The sequence below is a fragment of the Blennius ocellaris genome (genome assembly GCF_963422515.1).
Source record: "Blennius ocellaris genome assembly, chromosome: 20".
Lineage (NCBI taxonomy): Eukaryota > Metazoa > Chordata > Actinopteri > Blenniiformes > Blenniidae > Blennius > Blennius ocellaris.
Window position 1 is genome coordinate 8,920,355 of NC_137669.1, and position 15,738 is coordinate 8,936,092.

Genomic DNA, 15,738 nt, shown 5'->3' on the forward strand with positions numbered 1-15,738 from the left:
TGTGTGTGTGTGTGTGTGTGTGTGTGTGTGTGTGTGTGTGTGTGTGTGTGTGTGTGTGTGTGTGTGTGTGTGTGTGTGTGTGTGTGTGTGTGTGTGTAAGGTTTGTACATGTGGGCGGCTGGGTAAACTTGTATTGGATCATAAGTGGTGTATTGTACAGCTCCCCAACTGGTGAGGTCGTTCTCATTACGCTGCTTTGCGATTGACACAACTCTGAGAAGAAAGTTCAAAATGGAGAGGAGGAGGAGGAGTAGTGAAAGCAGTTGCTTTTCAGGTAGAAATGTGAAGAACTTCATCAAAATGAGCTTTCATTTTTTAAATACGAACCGGTAAAATGACCATCTCAGTTTGTAGATGTGTTGAGATCTTACTATTCTTAATTCTCTGGAGTTTTTCTTGCCTTCGTTCATCTGCCTAATGACATTAAAATGAACAACATGTTGGCTCACATGTGGAAATTAACGTGTACTTCTAAACTAGCTCTTTGCAATTCTCTTTTCTAAATAACTTTTAAATAATCTGGATTAAACAATCTAATGAAATACTTTTAATATTATGTCGCCACAGTCTATTTGTGTGTGAGTTGTGATTCTATTTATTTTTATGTCCCTTTAAGATTAAAACCCAGTGTGTCATTAATATCCATATAGTTTCTATATTTGCAACATCACAAAGGGCACATTCACAATGCAGGGCCTCATATTCAACGTGTCTTGTGGCTGTGTGAAAGCGCCAATTGCAATTTTTTCACACCAGACCCCGGCCTCGATCATATGTGGTACCAATTTGGATACTTTTCTATTTGCAACTGCCTCACCAGTGAAGGATAAGCGCTGTAGGAATCTGCTATGCCAAAATGTTAAAAGCTGTGCTCTCTTGTCATCATTTTCCTTCATTGTTCTTTCGTAATTTTGTCGGCCTGTATTTCACAACCGCTTGACCAGAGTTGCCAGATTTGCCGAGTCTCCCCCTATTAAGGGACCAAATTCCCTTACCTTTGAACTTTATTTTGTGCATTTGTGTGCTTATGTAAGTGTGCTCTTTATTACACATCCAATAGTTTTATGGTTTTAACATTATTTCTACACATATTTGGGATGATTTTCATTGAGGTGTGTGGGTTTCACGTTATTTGGGCTGGAAATGGTGAGTGGTGGGTCACATCTGGCAACCCTGGTGCTGACCGGTGTGCCATACACATGTACTTTCGTTAACAGCATCTCCTACACATCCGCTCTCGGGTTTCAAACACGTCAGGTCTGATCACGTTCACGCGGCAGTCTTAATAGAGGTCCCTTTTAAAATGTTATGTGAATGACCATGCAAAAAGCATAGAAAAGGATCTGATCTAAATATTCTACAAATGTAACATCGTGTTTTTTGATCATCATGATTTACAAACTGAAATAATAAAGGACTTGAAATATTTCAAGTTGCATAATTAATTGAATTTAATGCAAACTCTGAAATTTCCATGCATTTTAAGAGGGAAAAAAAACGATTTTATTGAGATGCACTTGCATTGTGAGCCACAGAGTCAGATGGAGACACGTAGCCGATTTATTACCATGAGCAGACGGCTGGTTGTTGGCCTTCGCTTCCACACAGCGGATGATGGGAGAGCTGTATTGGTTACCCGAGCCAAATGTTTGAAGGTCCTGCACAGATTTCTGATCTGCTGCACAGATGGAGGAGAACTCGCAGGGCATTTTTTTTGCTCCTCTCCCCCAGGAATCCACGCTGCCTTGGCAGTGGTTTGGTGAATGAGAAAGACCTCTTTTACTTTCTGGATCTTTGGTTCCGGGATTCCCTTAGCACTGATGGATTCTTGCAGGGCTGTGGAGCTGAGAAGTCCGCCAAAAGGTCGTAGGCCACCTGCTGTGCTGGGACCACTAGTAATGCGTTGGTGGTTTTTAAGTTTTCCCAAGCTGCTTATTTTATTGATTTGGACTAAAGCCTGCAAACAGACATGTGTGCTACTTGGCAACAAGGTAATGGAGATGCAGCCTAAATGGGGAAACTCCCACTGGCCATGTGTCTCCCTCGAGACTCAACCCTTGGTAGGTATCCCTATTTGACGAAACTCAAAGTTAAAAACCTTAAACCATTTTCTAATTATGCTGTTGCAGGTTTAAATTTGTGGGATGACATTTTTATTTACACTGAGCATCTCTCCACCTGTGATTCTGCTTCTGCAAAGGTCTCTTGCCTGATAACTCTGGCTTGATGTGTACGATTAAAAAAGTGGTTAAAAGGATCTGAACCAAATGTTCTAAAGTTGTGATACTGTCAACACAAAACATATGGAAGTTCGACAGTTTCCATGAAACTAAGAATTATTTTCTTCTTCTTCTTCTCTCTGGGACACCACGCTGCCACTGAGGAACACATGGTGGTTTCAATGGAAGAACTTCATCTGAGCAGATGAGGGACGTGTCAGACACGGTGTTTCCTCACAGTTTGAGGCACAGGTGCAGAGCCCTGTTGAATTCTACTGCCGAACAGAGGGGCCCAAACCCTGTTAAGGGAGTCTTCTGCATGCCTCTGTTCATCTTGTGTTTGTTTCTGCTGACATGACAGTGAATGGAAAACAAAACAAAATACTGGTGTCATTAACTACCACATTTTTTTTCAGATGGATAGTTTTGGTGTTTTGTTGTTGTGGGGAAAAATAAAGATATGATGGAACACCATGTATAGCCAGGTTTAACTCACTGACTCGATTGTCTTGTCTGCCTGTCCTTTTTCCATCTGGGACCATAGAACCTGTGTATCCAGGGCACTGCAGGGATCTCTGAGGCCCGAAAGATAAGGGAAGAAAAGGGAAGGTCAGCCAGTGTTAATTTTGTTGAATAAAACTATGACAAAAATTATCAATGAACTTTTTCCATGGATGACATCTTAAAAAAAAGAAACTAAAAAGTAAGACTTGAAGACAAAGACTGTGACAAAACATAAATGACATTACTAGTGTCACACTCGTCAGTAAATTAAAGCGAGACAACAAATGGACAAGAGTTCCAATCAGAGCTGCTCAGAGCTGCTCTTGTTGTGGGACATATATATATATACACCACCAGATTCTTGCTCTACCTGCCTCCAGGTATGTCTGAGTCAATTCTCAACCATTTTAGAGCCGGTCACAGAGGTCATGTGATGCATGTAAAATATGTTTCGCTTTTTATTTCAAAATATATTTCAAAAATAAATACTAAAATAAGACTAAAGATTTATCGTGTGTCACTGAGAAGACAAAGACTAAATCAGAATTTGTCAAAATTAACATTGAAGTTAGCATGGCCGTTGCTTCTTGTCCTTCTCACAGTGTTTTCAGAACCAAATGGTTGGTCTCCCTCTGTGCTGCCCTTCAGGCGTAGATGGCAATAAAAACACAGACGTGTGGATTGTGTGTTGGGGTCAGTATCATGCTATGATTGCCACCTCCTTGAGGTTAACTGGCTCATATGGTCTTGTGTGCCACATTATTTTTCATGAGGAAAGTCTAATAGGGTAGGGCACACAATTATGCATATTGCCAGCACAGACTTGTTCAAGGGAGTTTGTTAAAATAAGTAACATTCATTTTAAATTCCGATCGCTGTGGTAATCATGCTCAAAGAGGAAAAGGTCACTTGTATTTTGAACGTGCTCGAAACATGTTTAATTGGAGTGGAATTGGCCATTTTCTGCTTTTCTTAAATCATGTTCTGCAACTGCAATTGGATTGGTGGAGAATGAGATCCCGTGGTGGCCTGGTGGGGGCCTGGCTGGCGGCCTGGGGAGTGGGGGGCACCCCCCTCCCAACCAAATAAATGTATGTACGTATGTCTGTATATATGTATGTCTGTGTGTGTATGTGTATGCTTGGTGTGTGTGTGTCTGTGTGTGTGTGTGTGTGCGTCTGTGTGTGTGTATGCGTATGCTTGAGTGTGGGTGTGTGGGGAGGCTGGGATTAGGTGATGGGGCGGGGGGGGGGGGGGCATTGGGGCTCCTGGGGGTTGGAGGGTGGCTGTCCTCCGGCCGGGCCTGGCTGGGCCTTCGCTCTTCCTGGTCTGGGGGGGGGGGTGGGGGGGGGGGGGGGGGGCTGATCTGGGGCTTGGCGGCTGGGGCCTTCTATGTCCCGCCGGGGTTGGGGGGGGTGGTGGGGGGATGCCCCCCAGGGGTGCGGCGGGCTCCGCTGTCAGGGCCGGGGGGGCTCCCTGCTCGCGTGGCCTGGGAGCGCTGCACTGGCCGGTCCCAGCTTGGCCGCTCGGGTCGGGGCCCGGGGCTCGCCGCCCTTTATCCTTCTCTTGTGGGCCCCTCTGGCCTGGGGGGGGTCCTCTCTGCGCGCTCCGTCTGGTGCCTTCCGGGTTGGGGCGTGGCTCTCCGGGGTGGTTTGTCGGGGCCTCCCTGGATCCGGTGGGTCGCTGGGTGCCGGAGTGGCGGCGTCCGGCCCTGGTGGCCTCGGCCCCCGGGGTGGTACTGCGGGCCCCCCCACAACAGTTCCATTCACATCCAGAGGACTAACCACACACACACACACACACACACACACACACACACACACACACACACACACACACACACACACACACACACACACACACACACACACACACACACACACACACACACACACACTTCCACTCCTCATTGACGAGATTGTTCTGTTAATTATCAAAATTAAGTTGTTGTTTGCTTTTTGTTGTTGTTGTTGTTTTTTCCTTCCTGTTTTTGTTTGTTTTTGTTTTTTGTTTGTTTGGTTTTTTTTGTTTTATGTCCTTTTGTTTTTGCTTTTGTTTTAATTGTTGTGATTACTTTGGTTTTTGCTCTGTTGTTGCTCAGGCTGGTTTAATCTCATGGCAGTTGGAAAATATTTGGATCACTGTGATTACTGTATTTTTAAAAAGAAGAAAAAAATGTATGTAGCACTAACAAGGGTATTGTATGTATCTTCCCACCAAGTCTTTCTCTGTCTTTCCTCTCCTCTCCTCTCCCCTATCCTTTCACCCCAACCGGTCTGCAGAATGCCGCCACCTCTGAGTCTGGTTTCTGCAAAGGTTTCTCCCTGTTGGGGGAGTTTTTCCTTTCCACAGTTGCAAACACACCTGCTTGCTCATGTTGGGCTTTTCTATGTTCTCTATAAAAGCAAATTGGAATGACTGTAATGTATTTAAAAATGTCTTTGTTTCAATAAAAAAAAAAAAAAAAAAAAATCATGTTCGAGGATGTACTGTAATAGCAGATCATTATTTTTAAGAGGTGTGTCATTCTGGGGCTGTGAGGTGATGTAGTGGCTGCAACTCTTGCATCACAGCCAGAAGGTCTCCTCTACTTTCTGTGTGTAGTTTGCACGTTGTACATTTGTCTGTGCAGGTTATGTTCAGGTCCTCGTCTTTTTATAGGTAATGGGTGGATCTATATTACCTTTTTCACCCAATTTTTTGACTTTACCGGCAAACTTTACCGGGCTTTTATAAAATAATCATAACGTTCATTTCGGAATAGGAGGAACTGCTGGCCCCATAGCATTGTCCTGTATGCGCAGTGCAGAAACCACTTCAAACCTTGCCTATTTAATGAGACCCCTCTTTAGTCACTGGTCTGTTGACTGCTGGGCTACGATGTGGAACAGACGTTCCGTTGAGACCCAGGAAACTCCTGATACTGCTTCACTGCAATGTTTGGCTCTGGCTTAAGAGAAGACTCAAGTCCTCATTAGTCCATCATCCATTCACTGTTACACCTGTTGCTCATTGGTCAGCTTTGAGATAAAGAAAAATGTAGCTAACAACAAAAGAAATAAATATGTGACTCTATGTAATATCAGTAATTGGATTACTGTTTCAAGGTAACTGTGGCAACAACAACACTGTTGATAAGAGAGAGAGTGGGAAACCGACTAGAGCGGTGGGAAACGATGTCGATAGATCGAACCAGCAGATGGCGGTAATGCAACTTGATGATGCAAACGACCTGTAAACCCAAAAGAAGAAGAAGAACTCCTCACTTCAGTTTCTTTGCAGACATTTACACAGAATGGTTTGAGTGCTGACAAAAAGACTGGGCAGTTACTTTCCAGTCCTCTTTTTTGGCTCACTTCTCTACAGTTTTTATCTGGTTTTGACCATACTCGCATCAAAATGTGCAACAGAGTGACTTTCCGCATAATTTCAAACTATGAGCGTAAGACAATTGAATTTGCTCTGTGGTAAAACATCACAAAGTCAGACATGCAGACTCACTAAGGACAAAATGTGATGGTCACTGTGAAACCAAATAAAATAAATCTGTCAAAAGAACACCTAAAACCAAAAACACCACATAATAACTATGGGGGTCATCCAACAATCAAAACAAAACAGTTACAACAATAACAATTACTATTATTATTACCATTATCCACTATTATTAATATTACAATCATTAATATTAATTGCTGATCACAGATAGTTCATCTGAATTCATTCTTGTGTAAATAAAAACACTTCAATTCTTTTGAAAACATCTTTTGTTGTTCTCTAACAACAAAAATCTCATTAGTGCATTCCAGTCAACCATAGTTCTGTAATAAACAGCTCGCTGCAATTCATCAGTCTTACAGCAGCATGGTAGTGCACACCTTGTTTCACTGGTCTGACAACGTGTTAAATAATTATGATTATCTGCAAAAAATTACAATTTATTAAGTAGAATCTTAGGTATTTTTGTAACAATAACTTTTCCAATAAATGTTACTCGGAAGTACTTCAGTGTATATTTGACCGTCAACCATGCCAGACTATTATGCATTGACCTCATGTAGATTTGATTGGGCAACCCAAATCAATTTGTGCTGCTTTCAGTGGTGGATGGTCAATAGAGGGCGCCCCCCCCCCCCCCCCCCCCCTGAAGGAAGCAAGAGAAATGTTTTTTTTCTCTTTAATATAAAATATATAAATACATTATAATACTGTGGTCCAACTTCATTTATGCCATTAAACTAACAATGGGCCCTGAACTGTATTTGCTTCATTCTCTACAGATAATGTTAAATAAAAGAGAGGATTTCTTGATTTCTCTCTCTAATTGTGTGTGTGCGTGTGTGTGTGTGTGTGTGTGTGCGTGTGTGTGTGTGTGTGTGTGTGTGTGTGTGTGTGTGTGTGTGTGTGTGTGTGTGTGTGTGTGTGTGTGTGTGTGTGAGCAGCCTGTGGCAATGAGGAATGCCGGGCTGAGGAGGCGGGGCTTAGTAGTAATCTGACCAATTACTGATTAATACCAGAGTGACTGACGTAAAATAAAACTAATCAGCATCATTTCATGTCGGAGACTTGAGGCACCTTTTAAATCGCCCCTGGCTCAGTGATAAAGTCAGTGATTAATTCAGTTCTGGTTTGTTCTCGCGTGTTTCTATGAAATGTTGAGACGAAGACAAGTGGTGAGTCTGATTATGAAATCTGTCACATCTCTTGTCATGTACCGTTTTAAAGTATAAATTTGGCTGAAAATCTACAGGTCAGGTTCAACTTTCTCCAGTATAGTTATTTTTTTTTAGGTTTCTTTCAAACCGTTCTCAAATGCTTTGCAACATAAATGGATGTGTTGTTTGAAAATATACCTGATATACCTTTTGTTTTCCCCAAAATCAGACAAACTATCATTTCAAGTAAACCAGCCCCACATTCATTTTCTAAAAGGGACTTCATAAAACGCGCTTGTATTTGGTTGCAAGTATGTTTATAAAAGAGTCTTAATAAGTGCTCTCTATTCACGAACAGTTTCAAAAAAAAACTTGGAAGTTTCATGATCTGGAGGCTGCAGAGAGGTGATTAAGCTTCTGATGAGAATCAGGTGTGCTGCCTCACCTCTCTGCCCATAAAGGAGGAGCCGCCTGGCCCAAGCGTGTGTGTGTGTGTGTGTGTGTGTGTGTGTGTGTGTGTGTGTGTGTGTGTGTGTGTGTGTGTGTGTGTGTGTGTGTGTGTGTGTGTGTGTGTGTGTGTGTGTGTGTGTGTGTGTGTGTGTGTGTGTGTTTAGTTTTACTTTACTTTACTTTACTTTACTTTAACTTTAATAAAGTAATGATCAGAACCTGGCGATGACGTGCTCTACTGGCACACTTGTGTAAATTATTTTCACTCGTGTTTGACCAAACAACTGATGCATAATCTACGTAAGTAAGAGAGTACAAGTGCTTGGACGAGTTGTTCGGTCAACCACTGAGGAATTTACTTTCTACAATGTTTAATAGTTCGCACACTCCTCATTTTCTCCATAATTCATTTGACTGCTCCATGACAATTAAGAATCCACTATTACTCGTTGCAATTTCACTTGGTCTACTTGTTCAATTATGGTATTTCCTAAAGTGAGATGCAAGATCGATGTCGTTTTTAATAGATGTTTTGAACCAACATCCTGCAATGTGGAATGTCTATATGACAACTCGGATTTTTTTAATTAACCCAACCTGAAAGCAGGCAAGAGTTCATATTGAGTGTTTGATCATATTCCAATTTTCAAATGTCGTTTTTTTAATTGAAATGGCACATCAGAATATCCCATTATTACCTGAATGGTATCCTGGGATGCTTCACTCCTAAATCTGGTCATGTTCAAAGTTTCAATTGGCTTTTATTTTGAAATGGAAAAAACAGAATTGCCTTGGACTTTGTGATTGAATAATCACAAAGTCCATCCTGAACGCATCGGGATGTCATATCTTCTATTAGTTTATTAGAATATGAGGTTTATGATCACAGAGAATTTTCTTTTAATGTCAGTCTGAAATTGGAGTGAGATAAGCCTACACGTGCTATCTCAGGGCTCTTATTTTGATAGAGCACATCAGATTGGGCCTGCACTTTGACTGACATCCTGAGCTTGTCTACCATCAGTCTCACATGAAATGGGTTTATGATAACTGGGAATTTCCTTCAGTCTGAAATTAGTGGGAAATAATGTTATATATATTCTTTTTCATAGGGGCATTATTTTGATATGTCACATCCTGAACAGGCCAGATATGCGATTTTGTTGGGCTTTTAATTTTAACGACATCATCAGCCTGAGAAGATGTTTATTGTATTATAGTAACACTAATACGCCACTGACTGAAACTGAGGTCTTTTTTTGTTTTGTTTGCCTTTTACATGTTGATCTTTCTTATTGTTAATTGGTTCCTAATGGTTATTTAAGTATTGATAATGCACTCATTTAATAGTAAGTTATTGCTTATTATTATTATTATTATTATTATCGTCATCAGTAGTATTAATTTGTGTTTTATTAACTAATTTAAGAGATCTCATTGACTGGAATGTAAGCTGTTATGGTAATGCATGACATGGGCGCACAGGTAAATGTTCAGCTGCTGGCTTGATTGTGACACCAGTTTTATTTTAAAGCTGATTGGAAACCATCATTGTTGCCATGCTGCCATGGCAACCAGCTGTAGCCCAGACTCGACATTTAGTAATGGAGAACAAGTTCAGCCTCCTCCATATTGTAAATCTTATTTTTTTTCCCCTTTAGGTTTCTTGGATGTGCTGGTGCATCAAGTAAGTCTATGAGTCATTGGAAACAACACGTTGTGACTTTCTTGTCAAGAAAGTTAGATAACAATAAAAAAAAAAAAACATTTCCAGTAGGATTATACCAGTTTCACTTTTACATTTTGTGTGTAGATGCAGTGTGTATTTGATTAGATTTTTCTTCATTAGTTCCTCAGCAAGGAAATACCAGATGTTATAGAAGCAAAAGGGCAAGAAAAATGCAGAAATAAAGAAAGAAAATGAGTGATGATAAAAGATACATTATGGGGAGGTTTATATTATATAATCCATATGCAGTATATATTAATAGTAGTATAGGCAACCAGCTGGTACAAGCCATCCAAGTTCCCAATTACTTGGACGCACCACTGAACTGAATAGTTTTATAACCAACAGTGCGAAGTATAAATAGATGGCCTTATGCAGTGCTGCATACATATTCAAAGCTGTTATTTCACACATGTATGACCTATTTGGTTTTTTCATGAGCTGAGTCTTGCATCGAGACAGTTGAGTTAAGCCAGTTGGGTTTACCAGCACTGCGGTGCGCAGTGTTGCACCTGAACGACCAAGCGAGGACGCGCAGACCATCCATGTTGGCAAACTTTAATTTAATGCCGCTGCACGATTATTTATGACCTCCATCATGCACGCGGGGTTGAAGGCCGGCGCGCAATTCATTATCCCAACTGTTTCCACGCGCGGCGCATTGCGGGGAAACTAATTATATCGGTCATATGCAAAAAGTGGAAATGACATTCAAATTTACTGGCCGAGGTTCCAGCCTGTTAAGCATCAATTTCACGTTTAGTGAGCAGGAAGTGGACGTCTACGTTAAACTGGCTGGCAATCCTATGATTGGTCTTAATGGGTGGAGAGACAAAAGACCTAAATCTTAAACGGAACAAATTGGAACAAGGCGGATTTTACGCATCATATTTTTTATTCGTTCTTTTTTGTTGTTATTGATTGTTTTTTTTTTGAGGAGATTGAGGGGTAAAAGACATGCTGGGTATGATATGAGTCGGGATGAGAGAAAGAGGGAGAGAGAGGGTGAGAGGCGCGCAGAGAGAGAGAGAGAGAGAGAGAGAGAGAGAGAGAGCGAGAGAGGGAGAGAGAGAGAGGGGGAGCAGGTCTGCAGTCTGAATCTTGGCGTCACACAGACCCGAGACGACGCTGTGTCCAAGCGCTGCGATACTGGGAATACCTCCAGCATATTTCTCTCCCTGCGATAGGATGCACTGACGACACTTCAATGCTGGTCGCGAACTTCTCAAACGAGGCGATTTCCCCTGGATCCGGATCACCTCTGTGGCTCTCCGACGTTCGTCGTTTCGTCTCCGTCTCTCTTGAATCTCAACATCGTGACGAGTTAAACAAGGTGGATTACCGGCCCCTGCAAATGCTGTTTATAAGTGGAGATAAATTAGACCGAAGGACAAATAAGTGCTGCAAGACAAACTGAAGGAGGAACCTCTTGGGTTTTTTTTTTTTTTTTTTTGTGCTTGCGTTTGTGAACATCAGTTACATATGTGGAGCGGACGTTGGATTTTCGTGGTGTTTTTCATTTACACGAGCGGGGTAGATCGCTGACCACTTGAATCACGTATCACCCCCTCTTTTTGGTTCGCCTTCTCCTCTTCTTCTCCATCCCTTTCGGTGTTAAAATCTATCTTCTCAGACTGAGACTCTGAACCCCTCGGTCCCCGCATGACATGGTTCAGTCCAGCTGCGAGATCCGAGCCTCCTCCATGCATTGGGATTTCTCTCAGCGCCGAGACCGAGTGAATCTCCCTTTTCTGACCATCTAGGAACTCGTCGTGCCTGCAAGATCAGAGGAGAAATAAAATAAATAAATAAATAAATAAAAAAAGCCCCTGCCATGACCAACGCATCAAATCGGGACGGAGCAACGGGACTTGTGAGGAGACAGGAATACGCATGCAGAAGAGGGGACGGAATACGGATTTTTGCTCTAATGAAGGCGGGAGTGCAGGTGCACCACTGGAGCCGGGTGCTGCTCTTATACATGGGGCTTCTAGCCACCTCAGTAAAGGGTAAGTCAACCCCCCCCCCTCCTCCCCACCCAATTCTGTTCAGCTGAAGACATGCAAAATGCAGCAGGCTTACCCCACTCCATCGCCCACCCTCCTCCGCTTCCCGACTGAATGCTAATCAGCACCAGCAACACGCACGAAGCGCACGCACTCTTTCCCATAAAGACGCATTTAGGATCAACATTGCGGCGATTGTCGCTGTTCAAACTCTCAAAGTTATTAATAGGTGGCTGCTAGGGTGGCTTTTTCGGTGACTGTGCATCCCCAGGAATTGAAACTGAGTTTTTCCTGTCTATCCATACACTGTTGTTTAAGAAGGAGGATAAGAAAAAAGAACTATATGCCTGGGATGTTGTTGAGGATGAGGTGGAATGACATGAACCGATGGATGAAGAGCTGAAGGTTTTGGGGGATGAATTTTGACCCTAATTTTAACCCTAACCCTCAAACAAACAAAAAAGTCTTTCCTCAGGTAAAAACGCATCATTAGTGCAGCACGCATGCGGGAATCCTTCCAGGTGGTCAAGATTTGAGGCTGGTCATTGTGTTGCCGACAAGTCCAAATGTGTGTGCGTGTGTGTGGGGGGCGTAGTGGCAGTGGAGGGGGTCACTTTTGTAACAGTTTGCCCGGCTCAAACCTCCGAATTTGCTAAGTAACCACCTTGGAACATTATAATGTATGCTTGTCTTTCTTTGCGTGTGTTGGAAACGTGAGTGTGAGGGGGGTGGTGTGTGTGTGTGTGTGTGTGTGTGTGTGTGTGTGTGTGTGTGGGGGGGGGGGGGGGGGGGTAATTAAGTGACTCCGGGTTTTCTGTCTGTGATTAATTGCAAATGGATCTCGTAACCGGAGCTGGGCATTCAACAGATTACCATTACTGGTGATCCACTTTTAGATATTTTGCAGCCCGGAGAAAGGTGAGACTCAGTTTATACCGATGATGCTTTTTGCCTTTTTATAGTCGTGGATATCAGTGAGGCAAAGCTTTTTTTTTGTTTGTTTCGTTTTTTCCTTAAAGAGCTCAGGCTTTTTCGGGTAAGAGCGGTAATGACACCCCCACCACCCAACGCACACACACACACACACACACACACACACACACACACACACACACACACACACACCACCATCACCATCCCGAACAGGTCCTGGCAAAGAAACCCGACCGTTTTATCACTGTCTTGGCTCCGCACCACAGAATGGGCACTATTTTTAGACAAAGCCAAGAATACTGCCACGGCCACAATATGAATTTGACAGTGAGTCATGGCTCGGTGTTCGCCCACTCATACCTTTGGTTTTGCACCGCTCATAATCCGCGAGTGAGTGGGCAATGGGCACATTCTCGGCATTTACTAAAGTGCAGTGGGCCGTGTTGGTCTGATACAGCGCTTGTGTGTTTGCAACTTTGCGCATTTACTTTTTCCCCGACTCCTACTTTGCCACCTACTTTAGATCAAACTTGTGTCATCATCACCCGCCTCAATGGTTTTCTATGGCGCGGCATATCGGTTTATCACGCACTCAGTCCTAATGAGAGTGACAAACCTATTGCGGTTATAGTGTGTTCGTCTGACTCGTTTTGGAGAAGATAAGGGAAACTCACGATCTACTGCAAACATTTACGAAGAGACTTGACATTCCATCTCCCCCCTGTCCCTTCATCAATGTGTTTCGGCGCTCAGGTGGTCCAGTGCGTCCCTTGGCGCTGCAGCCACCAGCAGTTGCCCCATCCTCCCATTGAGCGGCACCAGAGCCTCACACTATGCTGAGTGCAGCGGCAAGATGAGACCTGGGGATCGTGGCATTTCTCTCTGCACGTTCAAGCAATAAGCAACACTTGTGATCACACATGCAAATAGTGATATTGAATGGAATTAAAGGGCTGCTAATTTGCTCGTGGATGTATGAGAGGAGCGCAGCTGCACGGGGCTGAGGTATATGGCTATATGTGCTTTTATCACGCTTTCAGTCTTGCTTTAAACAATTCCCAGCCTCTCTTGTAATCACATCGCTCCCAAGGGGCATTTAGGCAAAGACAGAGATGTGTGAAAGGTTTCTGACAGACATATTGAAGAGAACGGCGCGTTGTCTCCACGGGATCAAACGCCATGCTGTCCCAGTGGGCTCGTCGCTCAATAAGCATGCGATCAGCATTCATTCATTTAAACGGGGGAGAGGAGATATGCAGAGGCTGGGAAGAGAAGTGGAGGAGGCAGATTGGGAATGGCATGTCTCGCCTGGCTCCGGAGCTCCAGTCCTATACTACCAGTATTAGATCATTCGTCAGCGGCGCATGAGACAGTCGCTCAGCATGTCCATTTACACGCAAGATCACGCTCCGTTGTCCTCCCCTCTCAGCCGCGCTCGTCTTTATACGAAGCGCCTCGTTGTGCTCATGATGCAACGCGCAGCAACGTTATGAGGACCGGAGGGCTTGATGCCCCCTTTCCTTTTTATCTTTTTTACTTTGTGACATTTCCTTGTACTCACAGAGTCATGAGCCTCTTGGAAAATAGATGTTATGAGTGTGTATGTGTGTGTCTGGGATGCATGGATAATGATATTATTCAGTGACCAGAGTACACCAATGTAAAGACACAAAACTGATGCATGACAGTCCACTAATGTATAACACAAACTGACAAAATGTGTATCCAGTGTATCACTAAGATATTTTGAAAACGAGTATTGAAGCTCAATAAGAACATTCAAATGATCTTATTTCCGGTGTCTGATCGAGGGACAGCTTCAGGAACTTGCTCATCTACATTGCAGTAGGGAAGCACTGATCCACGTTTTTTCACTTCCGATTTCAATATCTAAATGTGTGTGGGTATCGGCCAATAGAGATACGATTCTGATACCAGAGCTCTTTAATATTATTATTATCATTATTGTTGACTTCATATGCGGCTGTAATAAACTCCTCTCTAAAGTAAAGTATGGAATGTACAAATGTATCTAACATTTGAGATAACATTATCTAACATTACTAACTTGAGATTAGTATACGGTGAGAAAAGGAAGCAGTACAAACTATTGTTGTTCACTTTGGACAATGTGGGGGTCTGTGTGACGTCATCATCTCATAATAAACTCGTTCTATCTTTAAAACCTCAGAATCAATTAATCCCTGGAGACGTTTTTTGGCAACGCAGCACCAACAGAATGTTTCCAGTTCTAATGCAGCTGCAACCATTGGGACTATTTTCAGGGTATTTAATGTGGAGTCGGATGGAGGTATGACCCGCCTGCTACCACGGAGGAGCTGCTGTTTTGATGCCGCGATCAGTGCCGTTCTCCTTGGCCAGCTGCCGTTTTAAAACGGTGACGTCTGGCGGCAGAACGTCTCTTGGCTGTACAATGGCCTTGCAAACATCCACGTTGATCTGTTGCTTTGTGGTGTTTTGAGCCTAAAATACGTTCAAACAGCGGACTTGTCATGAAACGTTGGTTAGCCGCAATGTGAATTTCCCGAGCAGAGCAGCAGACGAGGCTTCATGGATCGTAAATCTCCGCAGGTTGGATCGTAAATTTCTAATTTTGCACTAGTCTTGCCATCGGAAATGTGTAGTTATTCTTAGAAATATGTACGAGTCTTGGACTGACGTACTGGTGTTAAGATTGACCTCTGCTACCTGCCATTTGCATTAAGGGAAGTGAGAAATGCTCATTTATGCACTGTTACACTGTGTTTTCCAACTTAAACACAAAAAAGTAACAACACAAACAGGCCCTTTTGACCTCAGGAACTTGTAGTTTGGTAAATTCATGTTTTTTTTGTTTTAAAAAAAATTTAATTAACACTCTGTGACTAAATGAAGAAGAACAAATTCAAATATTAATGACATTTCCCCAGTAGTTAAACACTACGAATACTTTCTGCATATAAAAATGGGTGAAAACATTATGATGTATGCAGACACATAGGAAGGCTGATCTAATAGGATGTACTGAGAATCTGGTCTGACAAATACACAAAATAACACAAAATGGTGGGAGTTCATGCAAATTGGTTAAGATACAACACGCAACATGATTCGCGACCACTCATAATGCTTGCATTGCTGATGATTGTGACCACTTTTGCAAACTGACTTAGAGTTCAGTAGAGATTCTGCTGTTATTGTGGTGCCAGCATTTCTTTAGCTGACTTCCCTTGGCTTGTTTT

At 42.9% G+C, this 15,738-nt stretch overlaps 1 protein-coding gene across 1 annotated transcript in view; it reads left to right on the top strand.

Annotated features, from left to right (window-relative positions):
* Nucleotides 1–11,391: 11,391 nt before the first annotated feature.
* The window catches only part of csmd2 (CUB and Sushi multiple domains 2), a gene marked incomplete at both ends in the record, with an annotated part of 235,010 nt that continues 230,663 nt past the window's right edge, over nucleotides 11,392–15,738 (top strand). The window contains one exon of the mRNA XM_080515674.1: nucleotides 11,392–11,566. Coding sequence (XP_080371800.1) covers nucleotides 11,392–11,566 — 175 coding nt within the window. The remainder of the gene's footprint in view (nucleotides 11,567–15,738) is intronic.